Below are 25,013 nucleotides of genomic sequence, written 5' to 3' on the forward strand. Positions count from 1 at the left end.
CGTAGATTTACTCGAAACATTAACAGAGCAGCCTATTTTGACATGAAATAGCCTGGTACGTATAGCAGCTATCGCAATAGCATTACCCATCCGCAAAGTCTCACGAGCCTCAGTTCGCAATCTCCCATGAGCCTCAGCAAAGTGTAAACAATCGCGTTTCTCAAACGATCTCCTATAAAATGATCGGAACTGACTAAAGTTCGATCTAACGCATTGGTACTACTTACCTATGTTTCCCTTCCATATCGATCCGTAGATTTACTCGAAACATTAACAGAGCAGCCTATTTTGACATGAAATAGCCTGGTACGTATAGCAGCTATCGCAATAGCATTAGCCATCCGCAAAGTCTCACGAGCCTCAGCTCGCAATCTCCCATGAGCCTCAGCAAAGTGTAAACAATCGCGTTTCTCAAACGATCTCCTATAAAATGATCAGAACTGACTAAAGTTCGATCTAACGCATTGGTACTACTTACCTATGTTTCCCTTCCATATCGATCCGTAGATTTACTCGAAACATTAACAGAGCAGCCTATTTTGACATGAAATAGCCTGGTACGTATAGCAGCTATCGCAATAGCATTAGCCATCCGCAAAGTCTCACGAGCCTCAGCTCGCAATCTCCCATGAGCCTCAGCAAAGTGTAAACAATCGCGTTTCTCAAACGATCTCCTATAAAATGATCGGAACTGACTAAAGTTCGATCTAACGCATTGGTACTGCTTACCTATGTTTCCCTTCCATATCGATCCGTAGATTTACTCGAAACATTAACAGAGCAGCCTATTTTGACATGAAATAGCCTGGTACGTATAGCAGCTATCGCAATAGCATTAGCCATCCGCAAAGTCTCACGAGCCTCAGCTCGCAATCTCCCATGAGCCTCAGCAAAGTGTAAACAATCGCGTTTCTCAAACGATCTCCTATAAAATGATCGGAACTGACTAAAGTTCGATCTAACGCATTGGTACTACTTACCTATGTTTCCCTTCCATATCGATCCGTAGATTTACTCGAAACATTAACAGAGCAGCCTATTTTGACATGAAATAGCCTCGCGGGTACAATAGCTATTCGGTGACGCCCCCTGACTACAGTTGCCGTAATGCTGGGAAGCGATGCGACCTTGTAATTTACTAGTCGTACTAAAACGTACTGAAACATTTTGGCAGAGCACTGTGTACAACCAGTATGCATCAACAAATTCATCAGTTGATCCATATATAAGGCGCACTGGCCTATAAGGCGCACTGTCGGCTTTTGAGAAAATTTTAGGTTTTTAGGTGCGCCTTTTAGGGCGGAAAATACGGTAATGTCATTTTGTACAGCCTGTAAGAAAAACCAAATGTAGCAATGTAAAATGTAATGTCAAACAGTTTACTTGATTGCTTAGAGCAGGGGTGTTGAAGGAATAGGGTCAAAAGACACAAAACCCGCCTAGCCACAATAACAGATACGCTCACATCTCTTTGGATAAAGTATATAAGCAGACAAGTATATTCATGGAGTCAACCAATAAAGCAGACATAACTAGACATTCTTTAATATAAGATAATAACAGAGGTTGCTACAACTTCACGATTCAATATGTATTTCTGTGCACTGCAAAATAAATGTCTTTTGATATGTTGCCTAAATAGCTTAATGACCCTTAAGGAACTGTGTAATGCATGCCTGATGTTTGTTCTCTAAATCATGGACACGGCCAGAGTCGTCTTGACCGTTCAGTACTTGATTATATCTTGTGTTTTGACTAAACGTCATATGTCGCCTAAATGTGAGACGCCAGCTTTTCGATTACTACTGAACGCTCTGCACAGAGGGAAATATTTTGCTTAACAAAGAAGAGATACGTGCGGAAGCATGATTAAACTAAGAATGTAATGATGTAAGCAAAGACATGGAGTATCAAAAGAACAAACTTTGCATCGTCAGGGAACATTAATAAATTGATGATGTCACAGCCAAAAGCTCACATAATTCCGTACAAAATGACAAAATTGAAAGAATGACGAATGGATGAGGTGCGACAGTGTAGGAATGGAGCAGAATGTTTACAGGAAGGTCACTTGGAGATAAAACCAGCTGGTGCCAGAAGGAGACAGCCAAGGACTCGGCCAAAGATGATCCCCAAGGCCGAAAGACAGGATGGAAGACGCCAGCCCCCACACACACACCGAATCGTCCATACCAGCACCCACTCCCATGGAATCAAACTCTACTGCGAACTCGCCCCACCCCAACGACTCATCACCCATCAGACTCGCCCCACACCGGCCTGGGCAACTGAATATAAGCTCACCAAAGAACCTTGAACGTTGCCTTTTCTGAATGGAGACTTTCTGCTCTTGAAGGGCCCAGCGCTGTATTGTACTTTCCTGAAAACAGAGCTTTCTTAACAAGAATTATGATTGAACTCAACCAACCTGTGTAAGTCTAATTTCTGCTTCAGTGTCTTTGCATTTTCCTAAATCTGAAGAAATTAAACGAGCACGCAGTGAGTGAATTGGATAACAGGTGATTGGCAATGGCTTTTGCCGTGAGGCGCAGATAGCGCTCCCTAAATTGTGGACCAAATCCAACAGTGTCAAACTCATTTTTTTTCGCTGGCTGCATTGTAGTCATAGCTTCTTTCGGAGGGCCATTATGACTGTCAACCCAAATAAATGTATGAGCACCTCATATTATATACAGTAAAAGCTACAAAACAAACTGACAAATAACTCGTTTTCAAATCAGATGAGTAAAAACTGGTCAAATATTAAAAAAAATATATATATGATCAAAAGTGAAGACAATTTGCAATTCTAGTAATGACACACGAATTTGATGCACAGTTTGTCTTCGCGGGCCACATAAAATGATGTGGCGGGCCGTATCTGGCCCCCGGGCCTTGAGTTTGACACTTGTGGCTTAGAGTGTGGTGGCTGGTGGGTGCTTTGCTTGTGCTTCTGCTGCTTGCTGCTCTTTGTTGGGTTCGATTTTGATGTTTTTTAGACTTGGCATGATCATCTAATGCAGTATTACCTTCATATTTGAGGAGAATCTTTGCTGGGCACAGGGAGCAGCTAGCATAAAATGGATCGCCTGGGCATGGTCTTAGCCACATAGGGCATTTCTCCTGTTTTCATTGTTAAAACATGTCGAGCGTTTATATTTTTTCTTTACTGGCCTGTCATCACCTCCTGGAGCACCCTCGTCATCCATTTCTCCACCCATTTTTACGATATAATTTCACTCTTTTTAGTCACTGGATCCTTACTGTCTCTCCTTATCCTACACACTCTCCGTTTCCACCTCACCATTCCGAATGAGCCGCCACTACCCACCACAAATGAGTATGCTACGTCATTTTTCTAGAGCCAATAAGGACGTGCATAAGTTTATGGATGTAGGCAGGCTACAATTAAACTGAAATACAGATTTTGCATAACGTGCAAAAATCCGGGACATCTCAGTGTCACTGACTTTTTATTTTTTTATACCTGGACAGACCATAAAAATGTGGGACAATCAGGACAATCCGAGACAGGTGGCAACACTAACTCCAGATGAAGTTCACAGGAAAACTGAAAAGCTGGAGAAATGTGAAAAGAGTTTGAGATTGAAAAAGCTCACATAATTAAACTTCTTGTGAGCATCTTTGTGTTTCCCTGTGTCTGCTCACAATGTGACATTTGAAAGTAAATGCTTTTGTCAATGAATCAAATGTCAGCGCAAGAAAAGTAAATGGCAAATGCTTAGCTGATTAAAAAGAGTTTGGTGGGAACAAAAAGGGCTTTGACAATTTGTGTGTCCGTCAGAAAAAAAAAAAAAAGGAAACAAGATCCCATCAACAACTTGAGTTTAAATCAAAACTAAAGCATTGTTTGTTTGTTTGTTTTTTGCTACTGGATCGCATTATAGTGTGTACCTAATCGTTTGGCCAGTTTGTGAATACAAATTGATCTAAAAAGTCTACACACCTTTCACATGTTGTAGTTGACCCCCCGAAACCCAAATTGAGTTTCATGCAAAAGGTCACAATGACTAGGTCACAAAAAATACGCAACTCTTAACCTTGCTCTCATTTCTTTATCATTCACGTGGCATTTGAAATGGGGTGTGTAGACTTTTTATATCCACTGCACAATGTACTATAACGAAACCAGCATGTGCAGCGCCTTCATTTTCTGTTCATGGGAAATCTATCAGCGCCCTCTAATGTTTGAAACTGCAACACCATAAAGAATCGGCATGAATTTGAAAAAAGGCTGAGCGCAGCGAGGTGTCATCTGCAGAGACACACACACGCACGCACGCACACACACACGCGTGTACCCCCGCACACACATACTCACCCATGTACGCACACGCGCCAACTAATTGCTCTGATTTAATGAACGATGAAATGATCTTTTGGCTGACCTCAGCAATTTGGCCTCAGCACGCCCTTCCACTTTACACATCATTACATCAATTAATAGAGCACGTTGGGGTCAGGCCTGTCGAGCTCCCCGTGCACCTTGAGCTCCAAAGGAGACTGACTCTGTCAGTTTCTTCCATTTGGACATTCTGCGGGTGTCACTTTTTTTTTTTTTTTTTTTTTTCCAGGTGTACCTAATATTGTGGCGAAAGCATGCTCACACGACGTCCAGTCAAGTGTCGTCCAGAGTTCTAAACAACAGGGCCATGCCTGCAAATGCTGCAATTCCATCAATCTGCCAAAAGGAGTCGCTGTAAGATAACAATACATCCGCCTCAGACTGGCCTTCATTTACCGAACCCTTTTATATAATCCTAATCGTGATTTAGTGCTTTCTTAGTGGCCTATACGATTTGAAGATTTCAAATTTATTTGAATGAATGAGCTGCTTCACATAAAAGGCAAGAAAAGAATGAAAAGAAAAGAACATTTCTAAAACCCACATCCTTGAGTTGCTGAAGCAAAGGCTTGTCCTTCTGTTTTGTTCCTATGAATGGCAAAATGACGTGATGAATAATTGTGGAGGGGAAAAACAGCCCTGTCAACATGTGTCAGTGACACGCAAGCATGAACTGAAACCTAAAATGTTCATCATGTGTTGCCCCACCCACGCCGATTGACTCCTAATCTCTTAATCTCTCCAGTCAGTCAGGAGTGTTGTCCTAACGTTAGTGTGTGTGCGTCTGTGTGTGTGTGTGTGTGAGTGTGTGTGAATGTCCTTTGCAACACAAAAGCTCTTTTTTTCCTATCATGAATGTGTACCTTCTGTACAGAAAATAAGAGAACGAGTGAGTGGTTGCACGTCTCTATGTCTCCTTTGATTGACAGGTGACCAGTCCTCAAAGAAGATTTGAAAACAAAACATATGTAGACAGCAATCTGGCATATATTCTTTATCCTCGGCTGATACTTCATCTTATCGAGTTGTTTCACACACGCAAAAAAAAGCAGAAAATGCTCCACTTGACAAAGAGAGATGTTTGATTGCGTGAGAATTGTCGGTAGCGATAAACCCGGATTTCAAGTAGGACTGCTGCTTCGCCTCATTCTCTTTCATCATTTGGCCTTTTTCACTTTCAAGATTCTCTTCAAAGATCTATGTTTTTTTACTATTTCTTTTTGCTATCAGCTGTCCTAGCCGTTCATTTCAGTGGTGAGAAAAATTGTGTCACGTGTTGATGTATAAAAGCAAGAGGGCTACTTTCCTTATCAAAAAGGAGAAACTTATTCAGGGAGGCTGGAACGGATTAATGGCATCTCCATTCATTTCAGTAGGGAAAGATGATTTGCGATGAGTGTCAAGCCAAATGAGGACTTGGATACCGATGCTACTATAATTGGGCTGCTCTTATTGTTATGCTCTTTCAGTCATCGGGAGCAGCTACAATTAGAGGCAGCTCTTAATGAAGCAAATGTTGTGCCGTTAAGCAGACAAATCAAGTGTCATGCCTTCTCTCCTTGTTGTTAAAGCCGAGCGCCACAGATGCAAACATTTTCACCACCGCATGTAACATGCAAATCTGATCCAACTGATTCCCACGTGTCAATGAATGGACAGAGTTTTTGCGCAGCCAGTCGAGCGTGTCTTGCAAAATATCCGCGAGATCATAAACAAGAAGTGAGCGGGGGAAAATGTGTTGTAATTTGCTTTTCAAAAACTAACAAATGTAACAACAAATGAAGCGACGCCAGCGAGAGTTTGCGCTCCGAGCAAACAGAAATCAAAAAGGTCCTTGAGGCGCTGCGATGAGACCTTGGGTTCTTTTAGCCAGCGACGATAGTGTTGCCATGGAAACGCCTGTTGAACAGAGCTTTTATGAATATTTCAGCCCAGCCCTTTTTGGAAAATGATAAATGATTATTTCTCATTATAGGATCCTTCCCCAATCTTCGCCACGTACGGGACCTACTTTACATGACGGGCGCCGTGTCCCGTACTCGCCAAACGGGTATATATATATATATATGCACGCACGCACACACACGCATGCATGTTAGGCATTTGAGCAAACACGGCGCATGCTACAAAGATGTTTGAGGCACGAGAATGTAACTCAGCCTGGCTTTGTTTTTACGATTGCAGGCAATCATTCATCGAGTTCATGGTCACACAATGAACAACATTCAGTAGCTTCGATTTGGTGTCCTTGTGCCTGCCACAAAATCAAGCGAGACCAAAGAGTTGAGCTACAAACTGCAATTTGAATGAGAGCTCGTCGGAAAAGCCAGGAAAAAAAAGGAAAAAGCAATCATGAGCCGCACCTAGCCGCATCTACTTTGACTAAGTGTGAGTGCGTGAGGCCTCGGTTCTGTACAATTCCAAACGTTTTGACGGCGTTTGGGGTCGCCGAGGCCTTTCAACTTGGGATTCTTGTTTATTTGCAGCTTGTCTCCGCTTGTCTCCCAAACACAAGGGAGAAGGTCGATAAGTTATTATTGTCGCCATGACACATATGAGTGCTCCTGACATCACCCACAGTAGTTCAAGTGCCACAAAAAAAAAGGTTAGGTGCACTGTGAGGAGCAGTTGTCATGGTTACTATGTGGAGAAGAAGAACTGAAAACAAAAAGCAATAACCTGCTTGAGGTAGGTTCATCACTTGGGTGAACACTCTGCGGACTGTTTTTTTTTTTTTTTTTAATTTTCCTTATAGATTCAGAAAAGTCCTAACTGACAAGCAATGATGCTAAAACTGAATAAACAAAATAATGTAATATCTTTAATACATTGGGTTGTAGTACAAGAGAGATGTTCTTGTCTTTTGAGTCCAAAGTGGTTCATTTGAAAATATTGATTTACTGGCTTGGATGAAAAAGACATTTGATTATGTCAACAGCGTGTGCTTTTATAAGGTATATATTTTTGAGCGCCATTTTCCTTTTTTTTGGGGGGGTGGAAGCTGGAACACAATGGCATTTCTTCTCATGTCAATGGGCAAAGACGATTCCAGGTACGTTTTGCGTTTCCAACTACAACAACTAGGGTGTCCTTTGTCTTCAAGAGGCAAACTCCTTCTTATCAAATGAAAAGGTTCCTCCAGAGTGAAACTCTCCTCTTATGTGGTCTTAAGGCAGAAAAAGGAAAAAAAGCAGGCTGGACGGATGGACGCGTGGAGTCGGAGTCTCCCGAGTAGAAGTTGAGCCTAAGCGGCGATCAGCGTGGGTGATGAATGCATTTGCCTAATTGAAGCCAACGTGAGCACAACGAGCCGCTGCTCGCGGGAACGTGAGGAGCTATTATCCCCACCCCGGCGGACAGGCGAGAACGTGAAAAAGGCCAATTCCGAGAGTCACTTGAGGATGTGACTCTACAGGCCTGTAGAAGCTCGTTTCATGCAAATCAAAATAAATGCTTTATGTCGGCATATTGAAGGAGGCATATGGCTTTAAAACTTTGTTTGCTCGGCAAATTAACGTCTTCTTGTCTCCTCTCTCAGCATCAAACGTACGCGCTTATGTTTGGAGATAAGTTGACAACAAAGCTTGAGTCTGCTTTCATGACTTTTGAGGCGGTGTGAAAGCGCAACAGGAGCGAGCTGCCTTCAATGCAAGCACTCACACCAAACATGCAAAACAAATGGAAGTTTTGCACATTCAAACCAATGGCATGCAATGAGCTGAACATAGCTATCGGATTTCGTGGCCGTTACTGGATCATGCGAGCTTATTTGAAAAAATATGAGATGGGGTTTGTTGATGATTTATTCAAGCAGAGTTGTCACTACACTGCAGAAAGTAATTCTCACTCGTGTATGTTCCATTCACAACGGCACGTATGCAATGTTTCTCATTTATTAATGTTTATCACGCGTGCTGTGCACAGTTGAGCATTTATTTATTCATGTACGGACACCACATACACTGCCGGCGCGGTTGATTAGCGCTCGCCTAACCAACAGAGATGAAAAGTAGCTGTTTATAGAAGTGAGAACATCTGAAAATAATTGATAAAATTAGTACGGTATAGTCATGCGCACAAAGAGTTTCACCGCTACTGTGAGTGTCTCAATTTGTTGCTTTTCGTAGATGATATTTGTTAGCCTGTTCGTGGCATTTTGCATTGTTAGCATTAAGCTAGCGGACAAAATGATTCCATGCAGGGGGGAAGCACCTGGGTTACGTGAGGCGTTCTACACGCAACCCCTCCAGTTTGTTTGTCATCAGCTGCGCCGCGGACTCGACAAGCTCTTCAGATCAAGAGAGTGAAAAGCCACAAATTGAAATTGAGCCTCAAGGGTCCAAACCTGAGGAGTCGTGCGCGGCGAGAAGGCAAAGACCGCAGGCGATGCCGATGCGGAGCAAAGCTGCAGGGATTCCACCGCTGGCATTGACTTTTAATGCGGCTTCGCTCGTTTTTTTGGGGTTACGTTCTGCTTTTCATCAATTTAGGGTGGACACACTCTTGACCTCTGCGCCGAGAGACCAGAACACTGCAGTCTGGAAAGCCTGCAAGGGTCTGCTAACACCGGCCATGACATTAGGTACACTCTGAATCAAACTAATTTTGAGACAAAGGCATTTACACATTGTGAATTTACACCGTGAAACAAGTTCTAATGAAAGGGCCCCCTAGCTTAATGCTAGTGACTGACATGCTAACTATTAGCAACATCTCTTTGGGTGAGACTTGATTTGGAAAATACATGAGACGTTCCTTTAGAACGCACTTTTATACAAAACGCAACATCATGTTTGTATTTACGATCGTTTTTTAGCTGTGTCTACCTTTCTCAAATTGCAGCATTCGGACAAAATGATGCTCACCGACGCCTCATCACAATAGCAGCACTTTAGCGTCTCCTTTGAGCGCTTCTCCATTTTGACTCCGGCGTGAGGTATAACGCTGCCCTCGATCGGCAGCAATAAAACCTGCCCGGCCCGCCGAGCATCTCCACGCGCAGAGGGATTGAGGAAACGTTATTTTTATCATGATTGAAAATGCAACTCGATACTGCCCCCATGGGAAATAAAGGCGAATTGGCTTTGACGGTTATTGTTTGCGCCCGACGTGGATAAAGATGGGGAGGAAAGCGCCGAGGTGGGACGCAAAGTGGGTCAGAGAACAAAAGCTCAGGTGCAAATGGGCCTCATTAGCTACACAGCAGCCACGCTCGCTTGCTCACTCATAGACGATGATCACGCACGTGCAACCTGAAAATAATCAACAAAAACATCTCCAGCATTTTCCTTTCCATCCGCACAACGTTTCTTGCAAGTGTGCCAGAAGAAGACAAACTCATAACCCGGGCATGGAAGAGCCGATGTGAAAAGTTCAGGTGGAAGCTGCGAGACAGTTTGTTGAGCAAAGCGCTCGAGGTTTGTGAATAATTTAACTCTGAGCGAGAGCGTTGTGCAGAAAATTGACGACTCGCGCGCAACACAATTTTTTTCACCCGCTCTCTCTTTACTTTGCTTCTCATTTATTTTTCTTGGGTTTTGTTGTTGTTGTTGTTTTTCATTTTGATTACGGTCCAGTTCTGCTGCACGTCTTAATGATCCTACCCTTACTTTTTAAAAGTCATTTTTTGTTGGGTAGTTGTGTTTGCAGCACCTGTTGAGTTGCGCACTCGAGTGGGCGGAATACATTTCATTAGCTGTGTGGGCATTTTTCCACTCTTTTCCATTCCGCATGCAGGTATCGGGTAGCGTCGGCTCCGAGATCTCATTATGAGCCACAGACGTGTGGCAAGCTCGTTATGCATTTTATTCCGACGCTTCCAAACGTCAACCTGTGCCCAAGTGGTGTCGCCAGGGTTTTGGGCCCCGCAACCGCTCTTCATTCATTCATTCATTCATTCATTCATTCATTCATTCATTCATTCATTCATCCGTTCGTTCATTCGTTCATTCTTTTTTTTCATTGGTCAGTTATGAATTCTGAATGGCAACAGATGGCTGATGATTTCTGATTGTGCCATCTAATCTGTGCCAGGTGACAAAATACGCAACTTTATCAGTGGCTAATGTAACAGTTAGGGTATAATTGAGGCGGATGAAACAGCAAACGGTGATTAACCCCATTGACCTACAGAGAGTTCGGATTTGAACCCGTGCCCGGAAACAAGCAGTCAATTTGTTTCCAGCGCCCACGGGGCAATTACGATTGAGTCGTTTAGTCTCCATCTATTAGCAACGCGTGCCCGTGCAAACAAGTGCGGCACATTGTGCTGAATTTACGTATTTATTTTTTAGCTCAAAATGATGCATTGTTGCTCGTCTCTCTATGCTGCTGACATAGTATATTGACAGGCAGAGCAATTAAATGCCCTTCCACTAGATGACAGTAGGCACAATAATGCGCCGGCTGGATAAAACTTTGGAAGGACCATACGAGTTGATTCAAATGTTACTTCTGTTGAAAAGTTTCATAATTAGTCACAAGGTTGTACCAGTGTGCTTCATATCACTTGAGTTGGAAATGAAATTAGAATTGCAAAAACGCAGTACAAGAAAGGAGAGTCGTTACCCGGCCGAGGATGTAGCCAGCCATTTTCCGTTCACATAAAAATGCCAGCGAGTGTGACAGCAACTGTTATTTTGCCAGCCCAAAAAACACTACACTGAAATGACCACATATTGGAAATTGAAAAAATCTTGATAAATATTCAGTCACTGTCATCCATTTTAATTGCCTGCATGCAACTTTAATCTTTTCAATTTCATGTATAATTTGGCGGCGTGCTGCAAATCCATATAAAGAATGGCTTTTATCTGCCGCCTCTCCTTTGCCGGGGAAGGAACCATTTCTAAATGCATCCCCAACATCAATGCCTTGTCAAAGACACTGCGAGGCTCAGCCCCCCGCCCCACCCCCACACACTTACCCTGCCCCCTCCCTGGCTTGTCGGCACACAAACCAAGGCTTTGACAATGACAGCTGTCCGTCCGGCGCTCCACACACTGAGCCCGAACATCCATCGTGTGACCACCATGCAGCAACTTGTGGCTCAAATTAGCAATGAGAGCAAGCCAGTGTGGGTCAGCGTTGACTTGGCAGCTCTCTCTGGCTCCCGCATCCCCTCGGGGAGGGGGGAGGGATAATAAAGAATCCGTGATGAGGATGTGCGAGGCCGAGAGGCCCACAAGAATCCAATAGCAGTGGGGGGGAGCAGCAAGTAGCGCACGCTCCATTTGCAAACACAAACATTTGGTTCTTCCACGTGTGAAAAAGGTGAAGCAGCATGCGGTTCATGAAACCAATCGTTCCTTTGTGATATTGTTGCGTTATTGTTCAATAAAAGCCTCGCTTCGGGTTCCGTCGGGTTAACCCGCAAAAAAATTGCTCCTGGATGAATTTAACAATCGCGGTACTGGAAAGTAGTTGCGGTTTCCTTTTTTGTCTGCTCTGATTTATTGAGACTTGCCGATGCCCGTCCGCCGATCACGAAAGGCAAACATGTCTTGCGGAGTGAAACGCAAACAAAGCCAGTGTGAAAATCTCTCTGAGTCGCCCGGATTAGGTGGGATTAAATGTTCATAATGCACGTGTGCGCAAGAGTTAGGTGACCTTCAGTCGTCAATACGAAAAACTGAAATCTCTTTCAGAAGTTTACCAAGTGAGAAGCACTCTTAGCATTGTTTCCCATTGACAAAAATCTTTCGTCCTTCAAGACTCAAACGTCACAAAGTAAAATAAATCGACTTTGTGTGACACAATCACACAGGCCTTGGGCTGCACCTTCACTTTTAGTAAAAAGAAAAAAAAGATGGCAGGATGGAAGACGTTTCTATTCTTTCAAGCAAGTTCCCCACTGACGCCAGCTGTTATGACGCCGCCCGCCCGTCATGGCCACCGGCAAACATTTCCGGAGTGGCGGGAGGCCGATTTGCTGTCGTCGTGAAAAGTCAAAGCGGTGGGCAATAAGAGCGAGTCGGAGGATGGCCGCGGGTCGCCTTCTGGCACCGGCGGGCATTAGCAACGGCAAGTCACACAGAACGCGGAGGTTTGGAAAAGACAGATTTGGCGACCATGGAAACTGTCGCCGGCGTCATCGGAAAGACACGCTTCCGTCAGTCAGAAGAAGGGGAGACGACGAGCAGGACAGCTTGACGCGGCCGAGACTTAAACGAGGGCTTGAGGAGCCAAACGGGCGTCACGTGCGTCACTGCATGATGACCTTGGCGTTCAATTTAACTCAATGAGGCTTTTCAGCACAAAGATGGATTCAAGTGATGAAATGTTGACTCATGTTCTCCTCAATTACTGCAAGAGATGATTTTGCTGTCATCAACCTCAATAAGACTCTGAAGGGCTTTATCGGAGAAGTTACACTTTTTGAAAATCTTTGCAGTTCCCACATGGGAACGGGTTTGCTTGGGGCTCAAAAAATATGCCAGACCTGGTTTTCAATTTGAATTTTGAGTGCGACTCCAGACTTCCCAGAATGAGCAATTTAGCGTCCCATTAGTCATGTTATATTAGGAATTGAGTCACGTAACGTTCAATTATTAGTGTGGCCTTAAATCTTCTTTTCCGAGGCTTAATTCTAAATACCGTGCATCGCGGTGCGCACGTTTTCTTTCAATGCAAGTCTGAATGGGAGACAAGTCTCAAAAATGCGTCTCGCCAGAATAATCTCCTGCAGGATTGAACAAAAACTTGCAAACACTATTTATTATTCTCAACTCGCAAATGCGAAGGTTATTCTTTCTGCGAGTGGGTCCGATTTGAAGTTTTTGTACGAAGTGTATTTTCAGAGTAGAGCGAGGTCATGCCCGCAGTGCTCGCTTCCTGACTGATGCAAGTGTACTCTTTCTTTTTTTTTACTCAAGGGGTGCGAGGCTGCTGATGCCAAAAACGTGTGCAAGTTTCGGCCCATCTGCCTGAAACCTCGGCAGGTGTTGTTTGCGTTCATCCGAGCAACGCAGCCGCGCACGCACGCTCAAGCCGGGGGCGGCACGGCCAGCATATGTGCGACGGGCGACGCTTAATTCAGAGGGGCGCCAACATGCCCCCATGTGCTTGCTTGAGCTGCCTGCCATGCATATGCACGAACAAGGAGAAAAAACGGCATCTTTTCCAGCAGAATTGTGTGAAGTCCAGTCACAGTTAGTTTAGCGGCGGCGGCAGCAGCAGCCTGGCTGCTGCGTGAGGAGAAAACTAACGTGCGCTGCACTCCGGTGAAGACAACTTGTTTTCATTTTGAGACACGATTCACAGATGACGAGCATCCTGCGTACGTGGCCGGACTTGAGCGCTTGTTTTTCTCCCCAACATTGTTTTGACGGTCGCTTGGGAGGGAGCAGATTACGACACCAGCAATTTGATGTCAAATGTATCAAGCTCCGCAATTGACAGGCCCTCGTTGCACAGTCTTGAAAAAGTCAAATGTGCCGCCCCGTCTCTGGCCCTCGACGAGGCTGCTGCTTTGCAACCGGTCCGGATGACATTTGGCTTTTTTTTTTCAATCCGCAGGTGTGGACGCTGCCAAGGCGGTAGCGCCGCCCCCTGTCTCACCTCGGGGTCGGGCCAACAGTTGCTGAGCGCAGCTGGCCTACTTTTAGTCAAAAATCGGCTCTTTTGCTGACTTTTGTGTGCTTTCAAAGGACTTCTTCTACTCGAATTGATGTGCTTTTAAAAAGCAACAATCTGTTTGCTCACAAGGAAGCACTCCTAATGAAGAAGGCGCAAAACAGTGATTCACTCACACGGCCGAGCGCGGATGGCGCAAGTGGGCGGTGCGTCCCTGCGGCAGCATGCAAATTACGTAACGTCAACCTCGTTTGTTGCCCGTTGCAGACGAGTCATTAGGAGCTGTGCGGCAGCGCAGCCAAAAGGAAAATTTAGACCAGCCAGCTCAAAGATCTCATTCAGCTTTGAGGAGAGGCAGTACCGGGACCTTCAGTGGGGACTTAGGAACAGGGGTGTGAAGACTTTGGATATCTAATGCAGTGCAGATTGTGTCAGCGCATAACTTGACATACTTGGCTGTTTGATGGTAGCTAAAACCAAACTTCAACACATTTATCGAGTAAGCATCTGTGTCACTCTAAACATGACAAAACGCATCGTAGCTCATTTTTTTTCCCATTCCTTCAACGTTAAGTTACAGGCAGACATGACCTTGAAACAGAATTGGATCCGCATTCACTCGCCAACGATAATGCAACTCCCTGGCCACTACATTAGGAACAACTATACAAAATCTCGAGCTTGAATAAAAGGACCCACTTCAAAAATGGGTCCTTTATAAGGCTCGTTTTTAATCCATAGCTTTCATACTTTCAGTAATATTTTGATTTTCTAACCAGACGAGGAGCGGCGTGCGAACCAAACGGCCACTCCGAACGGGCAAGCCAGGACGACAATCGCACGGCGCTAATGACTTCTCACACGCAAATTTGTGAAAAACATGTTCCAGCAAGCAAGAGAACATCAAAAGCCATACGTTGCCAATGAAAGCTGAGATACCAAGGTGGGAGAGGAGCGCATTTCAAACGCGATTGCTTGGTGGTCCTGGACAAACGTTGGCAGCAAAGCCTTCACGTCAAACGCGTTCAAGTGCGTCAGTGGCGGAGCCAAAGTCTATTGATTCCAAATGCTAATTTTCTTCGACCGCCTCAAGGTAGCCAAAGTCAAGGTTCATGTTAGGTTTATTCGCTGACCGAACAAATTTCAAGAGAAGAGCAACAGCAAACAAACCACAAGTGAGACAGAATATTAAGTCTTTTCTCGCGAGGAGTGCAGTACAGATAGCTTCACAACAATCTCACTACACTAAATATCTGTGTACACTCCCGCTCTTTTTATTTGGATTTTCCCTACCCACAATCGTGAGACAAAAGCCCCTAAAAGGGGAGGGGGAACGCATGTGGGCTTTGCCTCGTAAGGAAGAAATCACTAGGTGTTTACATACTGATAAGAACATGTGGGAAGAGGAATTTGAGTGGCCTGGATAGAGAAGAAAACCTTTGCCCTCTAGTCAAAACATAGCAAGGGATGCTTTACGACATTGTGTAGAATGGGACAAGCTAGGTTATTTATTACTGGATACATACATTCCGACATAATCTTACGATCAAGATAGTTTGGAAAACCCTGACAATGATGGTCACTTGTAGGTTCATCTGAGGTGCAAGACAGCAATGAGGCATGTTGTTTAACAAAGTGGTCTTTGCTAGAAAGGAACTGTCTCGGTAGATGTCTTCTTTTTGCTGAGTTGTCAGCTGCGTCCTGTCTGACCCAGCTGTAACCTCTCTCCTGACCCAGCCGTAACTTTTCTCTTCTGTGGTACATCATAAAAACAGCAAGGCCAAACAGCAAGCATATATTGCAGTAATATTGCGGTAAAGCATCGATTAGAGAACGCATGATAACATATATATACATTTTTCTAACAGTTCAATTTGTTCAAACTGATGTTTTCAGCTACCTTCAAATTTGATTTCATTCAAGTCTAACAAGGAACGGAGATGTAATCGTCTGGTTTAAAGACGGGCTGACATCACAATATTGAAAACATTCAGTGGAGCAAAAGAAGAAGTACGTCAATAATAAATGAATCACATGCTTCACTGAAAAATCAATTTCTAATAATAAAGTGTCTCAACACTTTTTGCTCTTTGTCCTCGCCAGTGTGCGTGTGTATTTTATTTATTTTTTTACACGTTTCCATACTCTCCTTTTGTTTGACGCCATTCAGCTCATCATGCAACGGCACCGTATGAGTCAGCAGCAGGATTTCATATGCCGGTCACGTTTTGTGGACGATGTGTATTGCCGCAATCTTCCAAATGCCCCCTGACATGAACGGAGTAAGCGAAATGAATGTAATACGCATCTTCATAACAGCCTGAAATGATCTTGTTGACTCAATCAGTTCTGCCCATCTGCACCAAATAATATACACCAGCGGATGGATATTAAGGATCCATTTAGGCTTTCCAGGAAATATCACACCTAACTAAAAAAACGGACTTGCATGGTGTTACTTCTACAAGTGCAGAAAACAGGAGATCTTGGCCTTAAAGGGACACTTGATTAGAACAGTAGATAAAATTCAAAGCCTGGGGGCAGATACGATTCTAATTCAACAGCCGCCTTGCTTAATTAAAAAGATTCACCGTTGAGCAGTAGGGAGATGGAAATCAAAAATGCTCATTTACGTCAGGGACATTTGATATAACCAACAAATAAGAAGGGGCCCAAAGCAGAAGCTTGTGGCACTCCTTTATGGAAATTGAACAGGTACTGAAGCTAATCCTGAGGTCATTTGAAAACGTGTGCTCTGACGCATTGACAAATGCGTTTGACAAACCGACAAAAGGAGAAGCACGGTGTGGAAGAGTGCCACAAGAAACCATCGATGCTCCTTTTGTAATTTGCACAAGCCGAGTAAATCTCCCTCTCGCTAAAGCAATCCTGGGCTGAAGTGTTTTACGTTTGCCGGCAAAGTCAAGCGAGGAGAAGCTTTGAATGGCGGCCTATTTGCTAACCCCTCCGCGAGTCAAGAGGATTAGAGAGGGAGCAGGAACTCGGCCGACGCTCACCAGTCGCCAGCATAAAAGGGAAATAACTCCGCCCCGTCAACTTTCAAGTCAGCCATGTCATCTCTCCTCTCAGGGGTCCTCAAGTTGAAGACGGTGAGAGAAAAGGTTGCCATGGAGATATATCTCGTCCGTCCTGGTCTCTCGGGGGACTTTCCATTCTGTTCCTTCGGCGGGCTTTTCTTGGCCTTTTGAACCCTTGTGACATCCGGCAATTCTTTGCGCCTGACATTTAGCCTGCGCTTTCTTGCCGGGAGATACGACACGGCGACCGCAAAGTTTTTCCGACCAAATCTTTAGGAAGCCGAGACCACATTTGACAATCTGCGTCCCGATGTGATATTCTTCACAGCAAGACAAACGAGTGAAACAGAATAGAATAGAATAGAATAGATCTTTATTGTCATTGTCATACATGTACAACGAAATTTAAAAAGTGCCAACCGATCGGCGCATGAGATAAAAAATAAATAGAATAAAAAGATAGAAAAATACAAGCTAAAAACCCACAGAAGAACATACACAAACAAGTCCCCCAACCAGTACACAACCCAAAATGGTCAAATTCCAAAGTTTGGCCAGTTTACCACACGAGTCCGAGTGCAAAACGCTGCTCTCATGCTCCAAGCCGGATTAAAACAAACGCCAAAGATTACGATTACCGCTACAAGTGCTCTGGTGGCCTCGAAACGATCCTTCTTCTCAATCCAATTTATTTTATAAAGCACATTAAAAGAAAGTTGTGCCGGACGCCAATAAAAAGGTAAAATAGAGCATAACATGAAACCGCCAGCAGGAAATAAAGGCTGTTTATGAGAAGGCAACAGAATTTGTAGAAACATAGAAGCAGAAAGTGCCAACGCTAAGAAAAACAAATTGTTTTCTAAAGGAGATTCAAACGCAATGTTAGAAACTTTCTCTGGCCCGTATCAGATTGTCGCAAATTCACGGAATCACCGTCGCGCATTTCAAGCTGTAAAATAAATTATTTTTGGTTTTGAATTTTTTTTTCTTTTTTTACAGTATAAAGTGTCCCATTAAGGTTGACATTCAGTCAACCCTCCTAAGTCCAACACAATCTGTGATGCTGTTTGAGTGCCAAAACAATTTATCCCATCGGAAATCATATTTAGCAAATTAATTAGTTCCAGACTCAAAGTGTCACAAATTTGTTAATTAAAAGCAGGATTTTCTTCCTTAATTATCATAGGTCACCACTTTGTTAGATATATAAAAAAGAATCAGGTGAAACAACTCACCTTTATAAAATGATGCGAGAGCATGTCGCCGTGGTGACATTTGGGAGCAAAGTGTTGCCTTGCATACTGACAACACATTTTAGGCTATCGCTGCTGCTCGTGCCTGCAGAAAAAACAAAACACAAAGAAAACACACAGTTGTCAAAAAACCCATGTCTTGTCATAATTGCGCACATGCCAGCATTTGTTAGAATTTTTGGATGGATTTTTCTGATTGATTAGATTGAGAATCCTGTTAGAGAGATGAGTGTTGCTTCATTTGTGGTACTTAACATTAAAAAGTGAATGAAAGCAACCCTGAGCATGAGGATGCATTCCACTAAGAGACTTGACGATGGCGCACAGGCTGCCGCGTGGAACGCGTGCGCGCACACACGCACCTCGCCATCATCCTCATCGTCATCCTCGTCATCATAATCCTCCTGCCTGCCTGCCTGCGCAGCTCGGTTGCGTGTCGGTGAGCACTCGCTGGGTGATGCCGGAGCGAGCAGGCACGCTGGCAACTTCTCTGCAACCATTTCTGGATCTTTTGGGTTTTTTTCCCCCCAGTGAAGGAAATATCAGCTGAGATGGTCATATTTAACCGAGCACGCGGATGTGTGATTTGTCAACGCTCCACTTTTGTTTTGAGCTCAGCAAACACTTGAATGGGCAAGGGTAAAAGTTGTTTGTAGCAGGAGTACCCCACCCCACCCACAGCCCGCCCGCCCGCCCCGATCCAGCCAACTTTCACGCGGCAGAATGCTGTCCGAAGCGGTAGCGCTGCTCTGCCTGCTTGGCGTGGCGGCGGCAGCGAGCGCGCAGGACGCGGCAGCCGCAGCCACAGGTGGCCGCTTCGTATGCAACGCCATCCCCCCGGGTGCCGAGCCCGGCTGCGGCTACGCGGCGACGGGCAACCGCCTGCAGGTGAGCGGCCCCATGGAGGATGAGCTGCGCAACACCATCATCCGGCTGCGCGAGACCATCCTGCAGCAGAAGGAGACCATCGTCAGCCAGCAGGGAACCATCAAGGAGCTCAACTCCAAGCTGGCGCGCTGTGAGGCGGCAGCCGACGATTCGGTGCCGCCGGCGGGCAAGTCGCGGGGTCACGGCTCCAGGAGGAAAGAACTGGGCAAGAACACCATGGGGGACCTGCCGCGTGACCCCGGCGAGACAATAAACCAGCTTGGGAAGACCATGCAAAGCCTGAAAGGGCGCTTGGAAAGCTTGGAGGTAAGACACGTGTGGCTACGTAAATGTGATTGAGCAGCCAGGGGTGGTTCTAAAGCGCCAAAGACAGGGCAATGTGTCCCCCACCACACCATCTTTTCTCATGCCCCTAAACAGGACATCAGCATTTGGCCGAGAGGTAGCATACACCTGGGACTGGTCGCCAGCCAATCACGCAAAAACAAACAACCATTTATTCTTCATTTCGATCTTTGGATGAAGCTAACATGCTTGTTGTTGCAATATTGGCAGCTAGCACTTGGACGTATATTGAGTCACTGTAAGGTTTTCTGCGGGAATAAAGCATGCAGGGATTGGCGAGCGTACGTCACATGAGCCAATTCACTCTTGTGAGAGTGAAAGGACCTTAAAATGGCGGCCCCCATACGCAAGTAGATGCAATGTCTTAAACACATTTGTTAAATAAATGGCTCACAGATTTAAGGAAGTGATGTCAAAAGGTAAATGGTTTATCGAAGGTAATCATTTATCAAATTATTGTTTATCAAATCATTGTTCAGCCGCGCGTGCCTGGACCTTTGCCGTGCAATTGCTTTGTCATTAATATGGTCCAGTATTTGCCATCTCCCGGGTCCCGAGGCAATTACTGCCGTTGACTGCTGCGCCTGCGATGGTCACACCTGCAATTCATTTTGCAGCATCACACTCGCACGCACGTCGGCTAACAAGCGGGCGATGACGTCAAAGAGGGCCCCACTGGATTCGAGCTCGGAAACAAAGCCAGCTTCGTGTGATTCAGAAGGTTGTCACGCATTCAGGCATAAGACCAGACTGGCCTTGGATCAGACGGGTATCAAAAAGTGTTGCCAATCAATGTCAGGAGGCGACTTTGGAGGTCCCACGGTCGACAGGTCACTGAAAAGTCAAGCGCTGGCCGAGGTGGAAATACAACTCGGCTTTATGGGCGAGTGAAAAGGCATCTTTCACCATCTGCTACACACTCGCCATCCTGCTTGATTCAGTTCCGCGTTGAAAATGCTGCAACGACTAAAACGTCACTTTTTTTCCCCCTCCCTCATCGTTGCCTCTTCATCTTTGCTCGATTGGAAGCTTTATTGCCCAGATCGACCGCCGATCCAATTGAAGAGGCGGACCGTATTTCATTACGCTTACGCATCTATCGATTCATATCTGCTAGATTTCATGACGGATGAGATGAGAGCACGAGGCTCCTGTTGCCAATCGAAGCTCATCGATGAAAATGCAAAATTGGATGCGAAGCTTCAAGACGGCACTTTAGACAATCTTGCGGGAATCAAATTAATCTCGTAAGATTCCAGCAAATTTTGTTTAATGCCAGCATGTCACGTTTCTTCTAACAATTGTGTGAGCATGAAGAATATTGAAATGTTCCTTCATAATCCTCTTTGCTGTGAATGGAAGCTTTGTGTGGAAATTTGGAGTCTGCAATGGATTACGGGGAAGCTTTTAATTGAACAAACTGGAGGCCGTCCAGCACCGGAGCGTCCGCCGTGTTGATTGACACAAAATAATCAACAATTGTGCGGATGATGATGATGCTCACATGCGGCTCACTCTCTCGTTGCATTTAATTTTCAATGCTTTACTTTCAGGAAAAGCAGATTTGTCAGGAAAGATTAATCAAACTCGGTGAACGGGAAGGATCCAGATGGGCGGGGTCAACCAAAATATGACACATTTGTATCAGAGCTCGGGCATGGGCAGTTTTTGTCCTATTTTCAAAAATCCGTCTGTTATTAGGCCTGGTGTGAAGTCTGGGTCAGGTCACACACAGCTTTTTTTTTTTAAACTCATTCCAGCCGTGGGTGTTTGCTGGGTCAGTAAGCAAGCAGAGGTGCACGCCGACTCTCGACATGCATTAATTGTTTTTTTCCTATGCCCTCCAGCAGCAGAGTTTGCAACTCCCCGGCGCGAACGCGTCAGCCGGAGGTGTTCCGGCACTGAGCCCTTTGCCGCCGCAGCTGCGGGAGCTCCTGGGCCAACGTCTGGGCCTCCTGGAGATGCAGTTGCTACGAAAGGTGGCCGAGCTGGAGGAGGAGAAGAGCCGGCTCTACAACGAGACGGCGGCTCATCGCCAACGCACTGACAATGCGCTCAATTCGCTTCTGGAAAGGATCGCTGAGCTAGAGAAAAGTAAGCGCTGCAGACGGAGCTGTGAATTCTTGTATTTGTTTTCCTGGATAACAACTCAAAATACATTTGGAAAACAAGTGTTGCACTGAGCACTTGGGAATGAAAGAATTGAAGTTGCATTTTGTAATTGGATCCAATTTGTGGTCAGACAACAACGCCTTCAAGTCACCCGAGGACTTCAAGGTGTCCCTGTCGCTGCGCACCAACTACCTGTACGGTCGCATCAAGAAGAGCCTCCCCGAGATGTACGCCTTCACCGTCTGCATGTGGCTCAAGTCCGGCGCCAGCCCCGGCATCGGAACGCCCTTCTCGTACGGCGTGCCGGGCCAGGCCAATGAGATCGTGCTGATCGAGTGGGGGAAGAACCCCATCGAACTGCTGGTCAACGACAAGGTAACTTTGTTGTCTCTTCTTCTGTCCTTATTCGTTGAAGCCCTCCGGCACGAGCGGCATCGCGGCTCATTAAAAGTGCCTCGGTGCGCTTGTCGTATAGCGCCGTGCGTACCTTTGAGCGTCTCTGACCTTCAGCGGTAATTATTTAATGAGCATCTTCAGAACGTTTCATCCAAGTGACCCACATTCCACATTGGCTCGGCAATAACAGCAATTCATTAGAGATTTACTGTGCTGATTTGAGGCCATCTTGTTTTTTTCCCCCCGCTTCCTGTAAATGCTAAAATGGCAGCTGCACTCATGTAAGCGTCCCAGTAATCGTTGAGAGTTGCTTATGCACAGGTGACACTAACGCTCAGCAGTTCTCTGCTCCCTGATTGGCTGATGCTGCAGGTGTACAATTTGCTGTTTTGATTTTGTTTTGTGATCTGGCACATCTCCGAAAGCAAACTTAATTTGGCTGTTTGGCTTTCTTTTGCATTATATGGAAGGTTCCCTATACCGGCGAGAAAGAAAAGTGTTCTTCCCCCACTGTTACTTACATACAGTGGGGGGCAAAGCTGAGGCGCAGTCAGTCAGCTCTCCTCACTGCTTTTCCTCTGTCATGCATTATACATGCGCTCAAGTCAAACAGATGAGAGGAAGACGGTGCGAGGAAGGCTGGTGAATACGAGACCCCCAAAAAAGGAAAACTAGATACGAGGTCTGCAGAGACTTGGAGAGGGGGGGGAGCATGTAGAGAAGATGAAGAAACTATGACAGAAACTATGACAGATCAGACAGATAGATGAAGGCCGGCGACGGCGGTCATGTGTCCGTTCCACGAGGTCAGGTTGGTTATGCAACTGTGCAATCGGAAAAAGCACCTCAAAAGTCCAGAAAGCTGTCTGGTTGTTTTTGTTCTGCAGCTCTGGAGCACGGCAGATCTCAAACAAAGAAAAATACTTTCTCGTATGGATTTAAAAATGAAGAACCGAGTGCAACGCGCATTGCATAGATGGACTAACGGATGGCCGTAGCGCTTGTGATGCTGGGAAAGCTCCTCGCCGTCGTTGCTGCGCGCGTCGCGTCACCTGGGTCATGTATATTTTACTCGGCCGGAGAATTTGTCGTTTGAAGCCGCCCTAGCCGCTGCTTTTAATTGGCGTCCTCGTTAGCAGCGGTGCAGCACTTTCGGGCACATCTCATCTCGACTCTGGTTCTCTCCTGCGTCCAGGCGGCGGAGCTTCCTCTTTCAGTGAGTGACGGGCGTTGGCACCACATCTGCATCACCTGGACAACCAGAGACGGCTTCTGGGAGGCTTACCAGGACGGCGAGAGGCTCGGCACCGGGGACAACCTGGCCCCCTGGCACCCAATTAAATCTGGCGGGGTGATCGTGTTGGGTCAGGAGCAGGTGAGCGCTTGAGATGGCCTGGGGGGGGGGGGGATGGGGCGGTTGTTGATGTATTAGTGCAAGGAATTCTCCAGCCCCCGAGGCAGAGTGCAGAGGGGTGAAGTGACTCTTCTCACGCTATGATGTTCCTTTTAAGTATGACCTCATTCATCTGCTGCAAGGACAAAGCATGATGTCATTTCATTAGCCGGTTAACTGAATGACTAATTTGCTTTCATAATCTTCAGCGAGACCTTCATTCATATTGGATGATGTTTGGCTTTAAAGCGCACTCAAAGGGAGATGGCTGCAAAGATTGTGCTCAATGATATCAAAGACAAGAAGAGTCATAGTCAACTGAGCTCCTCATTTATTTATTTAACTAACTCTCGAAACGTGTTAATACGCTACAAAATCACATCTTCAAGCCAACAAATAAAACAAACGAGGTTGTGATATTTTCCCAGGAATATTGCGAACTTAACATTTGGTTCATTACTAAGAATTGAAGTCAGACGATGTTTCTAAAGCTTGCATCATCTGATCGTGTGTCAAGGACATCGTCGGAGGTCGCTTTGATGCCACGCAGGCCTTCGTGGGCGAGTTGAGCCAGTTCAACATGTGGGACCGAGTTCTGCGGCCAGCCGACATCGCATGCCTGGCCAACTGTTCGGCGTACATGCCCGGCAACGTGGTCCCTTGGATAGACGCCAATGTGGAGGTCTTTGGCGGGGCCACCAAAGCACCGCTGGAGATCTGTGAGGACCGCGCCTTTGAGTCCTAGTGCCAGGAGAGCTCGCAATTGGGAAAAAAAAAAGAAAAGACAAAAAATAAAAAGCCAAGTATTCTAGATCATCGCAAAGACACTGATGTCAAATACAAACCCATGTTGGCTTCAGCGTGTGTCATTCCAGTCTTAACCAAACCATGGAGGAAAACTTGAGGAGGAGATGGCATGTTGACATTCTGGGCTGCTCACCAAACAGATGTGTGTGCAAGCTGAGAATCGGCTAGGCCAAGCTTCCATGTTTGAAAAGCTAGAAGGAAAAGGATCACGACATTCCATCCGTGCATTCCAATTGTGGAGCTTCTGAATGCCGACTCGGAGCGAGAAGGAGTCAGCGAGAAGATCGTTGCAATCTGTTTCCATGAACAAGTTTAGGATTGTCGTCAATCAGGCCAAGTGTCTTTTCTCTTCTTTCATTTAAGGCAACATGCTGTACGTTCATGCTGCGTTCGTGCTGCGTTCGGGCCGCCTTTCATGTCGTGTGGAAACATTCTTCCTGCAAAAGGTTGCACGTCCGCGCTTTGAAGAGCGCACCATCCAGGGGAAGGCGTTCAAGAGTCGGCGGCATTATTGTTGTCAAGCAGCGGCCATATTTAATGCATGAGCCCCGGCTGACGGTGTTTGGCAAAGACAGCGCATGCCTTCTTTTAGTGCGCACGCACGTGTACGTTCCAAACAAGCAAGCGTGTGGACATTACGTAAGACAATGTCTTGCGTGTTAAAAAAATAAAATAAAAGATTAGCAGGGAGGGAGGACATTTTGATTCTTGTCAATCTCCGCTTAATACCTCTCTGGCCCTTGAGCGGCTGCCATTTCCCAAACAGCTTTACATGGATGCCGGCGACGAGCCCACAGCTGCCCAGAACCAGCTGAGAGCTGGCACCCGACGCCCGCCGTCAT

The 25,013-nt window shown here is 45.6% G+C and overlaps 1 protein-coding gene across 2 annotated transcripts; it reads left to right on the forward strand.

The window, feature by feature from the left end:
- The first annotated feature begins 18,639 nt into the window (after positions 1-18,639).
- nptx2a (neuronal pentraxin 2a) lies at positions 18,640-24,130 on the forward strand. 2 transcript variants are annotated; one of them, XM_037257085.1, is made up of 5 exons: positions 18,640-19,424; positions 21,311-21,557; positions 21,706-21,950; positions 23,167-23,346; positions 23,882-24,130. In XM_037257085.1, exons 1-5 carry the CDS (start codon positions 18,954-18,956, stop codon positions 24,107-24,109), a joined length of 1,371 nt encoding a protein of 456 aa, XP_037112980.1. In that variant the 5' UTR covers positions 18,640-18,953; the 3' UTR covers positions 24,110-24,130. The 2 variants fall into 2 exon arrangements, with proteins under 2 accessions (XP_037112980.1, XP_037112981.1); XM_037257086.1 differs by having other exon boundaries at positions 21,314-21,557.
- The last annotated feature ends 883 nt before the right edge of the window (positions 24,131-25,013 follow it).

The sequence above is a fragment of the Syngnathus acus genome, chromosome 8 (assembly GCF_901709675.1).
Source record: "Syngnathus acus chromosome 8, fSynAcu1.2, whole genome shotgun sequence".
NCBI classification, from domain to species: domain Eukaryota; kingdom Metazoa; phylum Chordata; class Actinopteri; order Syngnathiformes; family Syngnathidae; genus Syngnathus; species Syngnathus acus.

Coding starts and splice junctions, on each gene's coding strand:
- nptx2a (XM_037257085.1), top strand. CDS start 18,954: ATGCTGTCCGAAGCGGTAGCGCTGCTCTGCCTGCTTGGCGTGGCGGCG. Junction 19,425..21,310: donor GGCGCTTGGAAAGCTTGGAG/GTAAGACACGTG, acceptor TATGCCCTCCAG/CAGCAGAGTTTGCAACTCCC. Junction 23,347..23,881: donor TCGTGTTGGGTCAGGAGCAG/GTGAGCGCTTGA, acceptor TCGTGTGTCAAG/GACATCGTCGGAGGTCGCTT.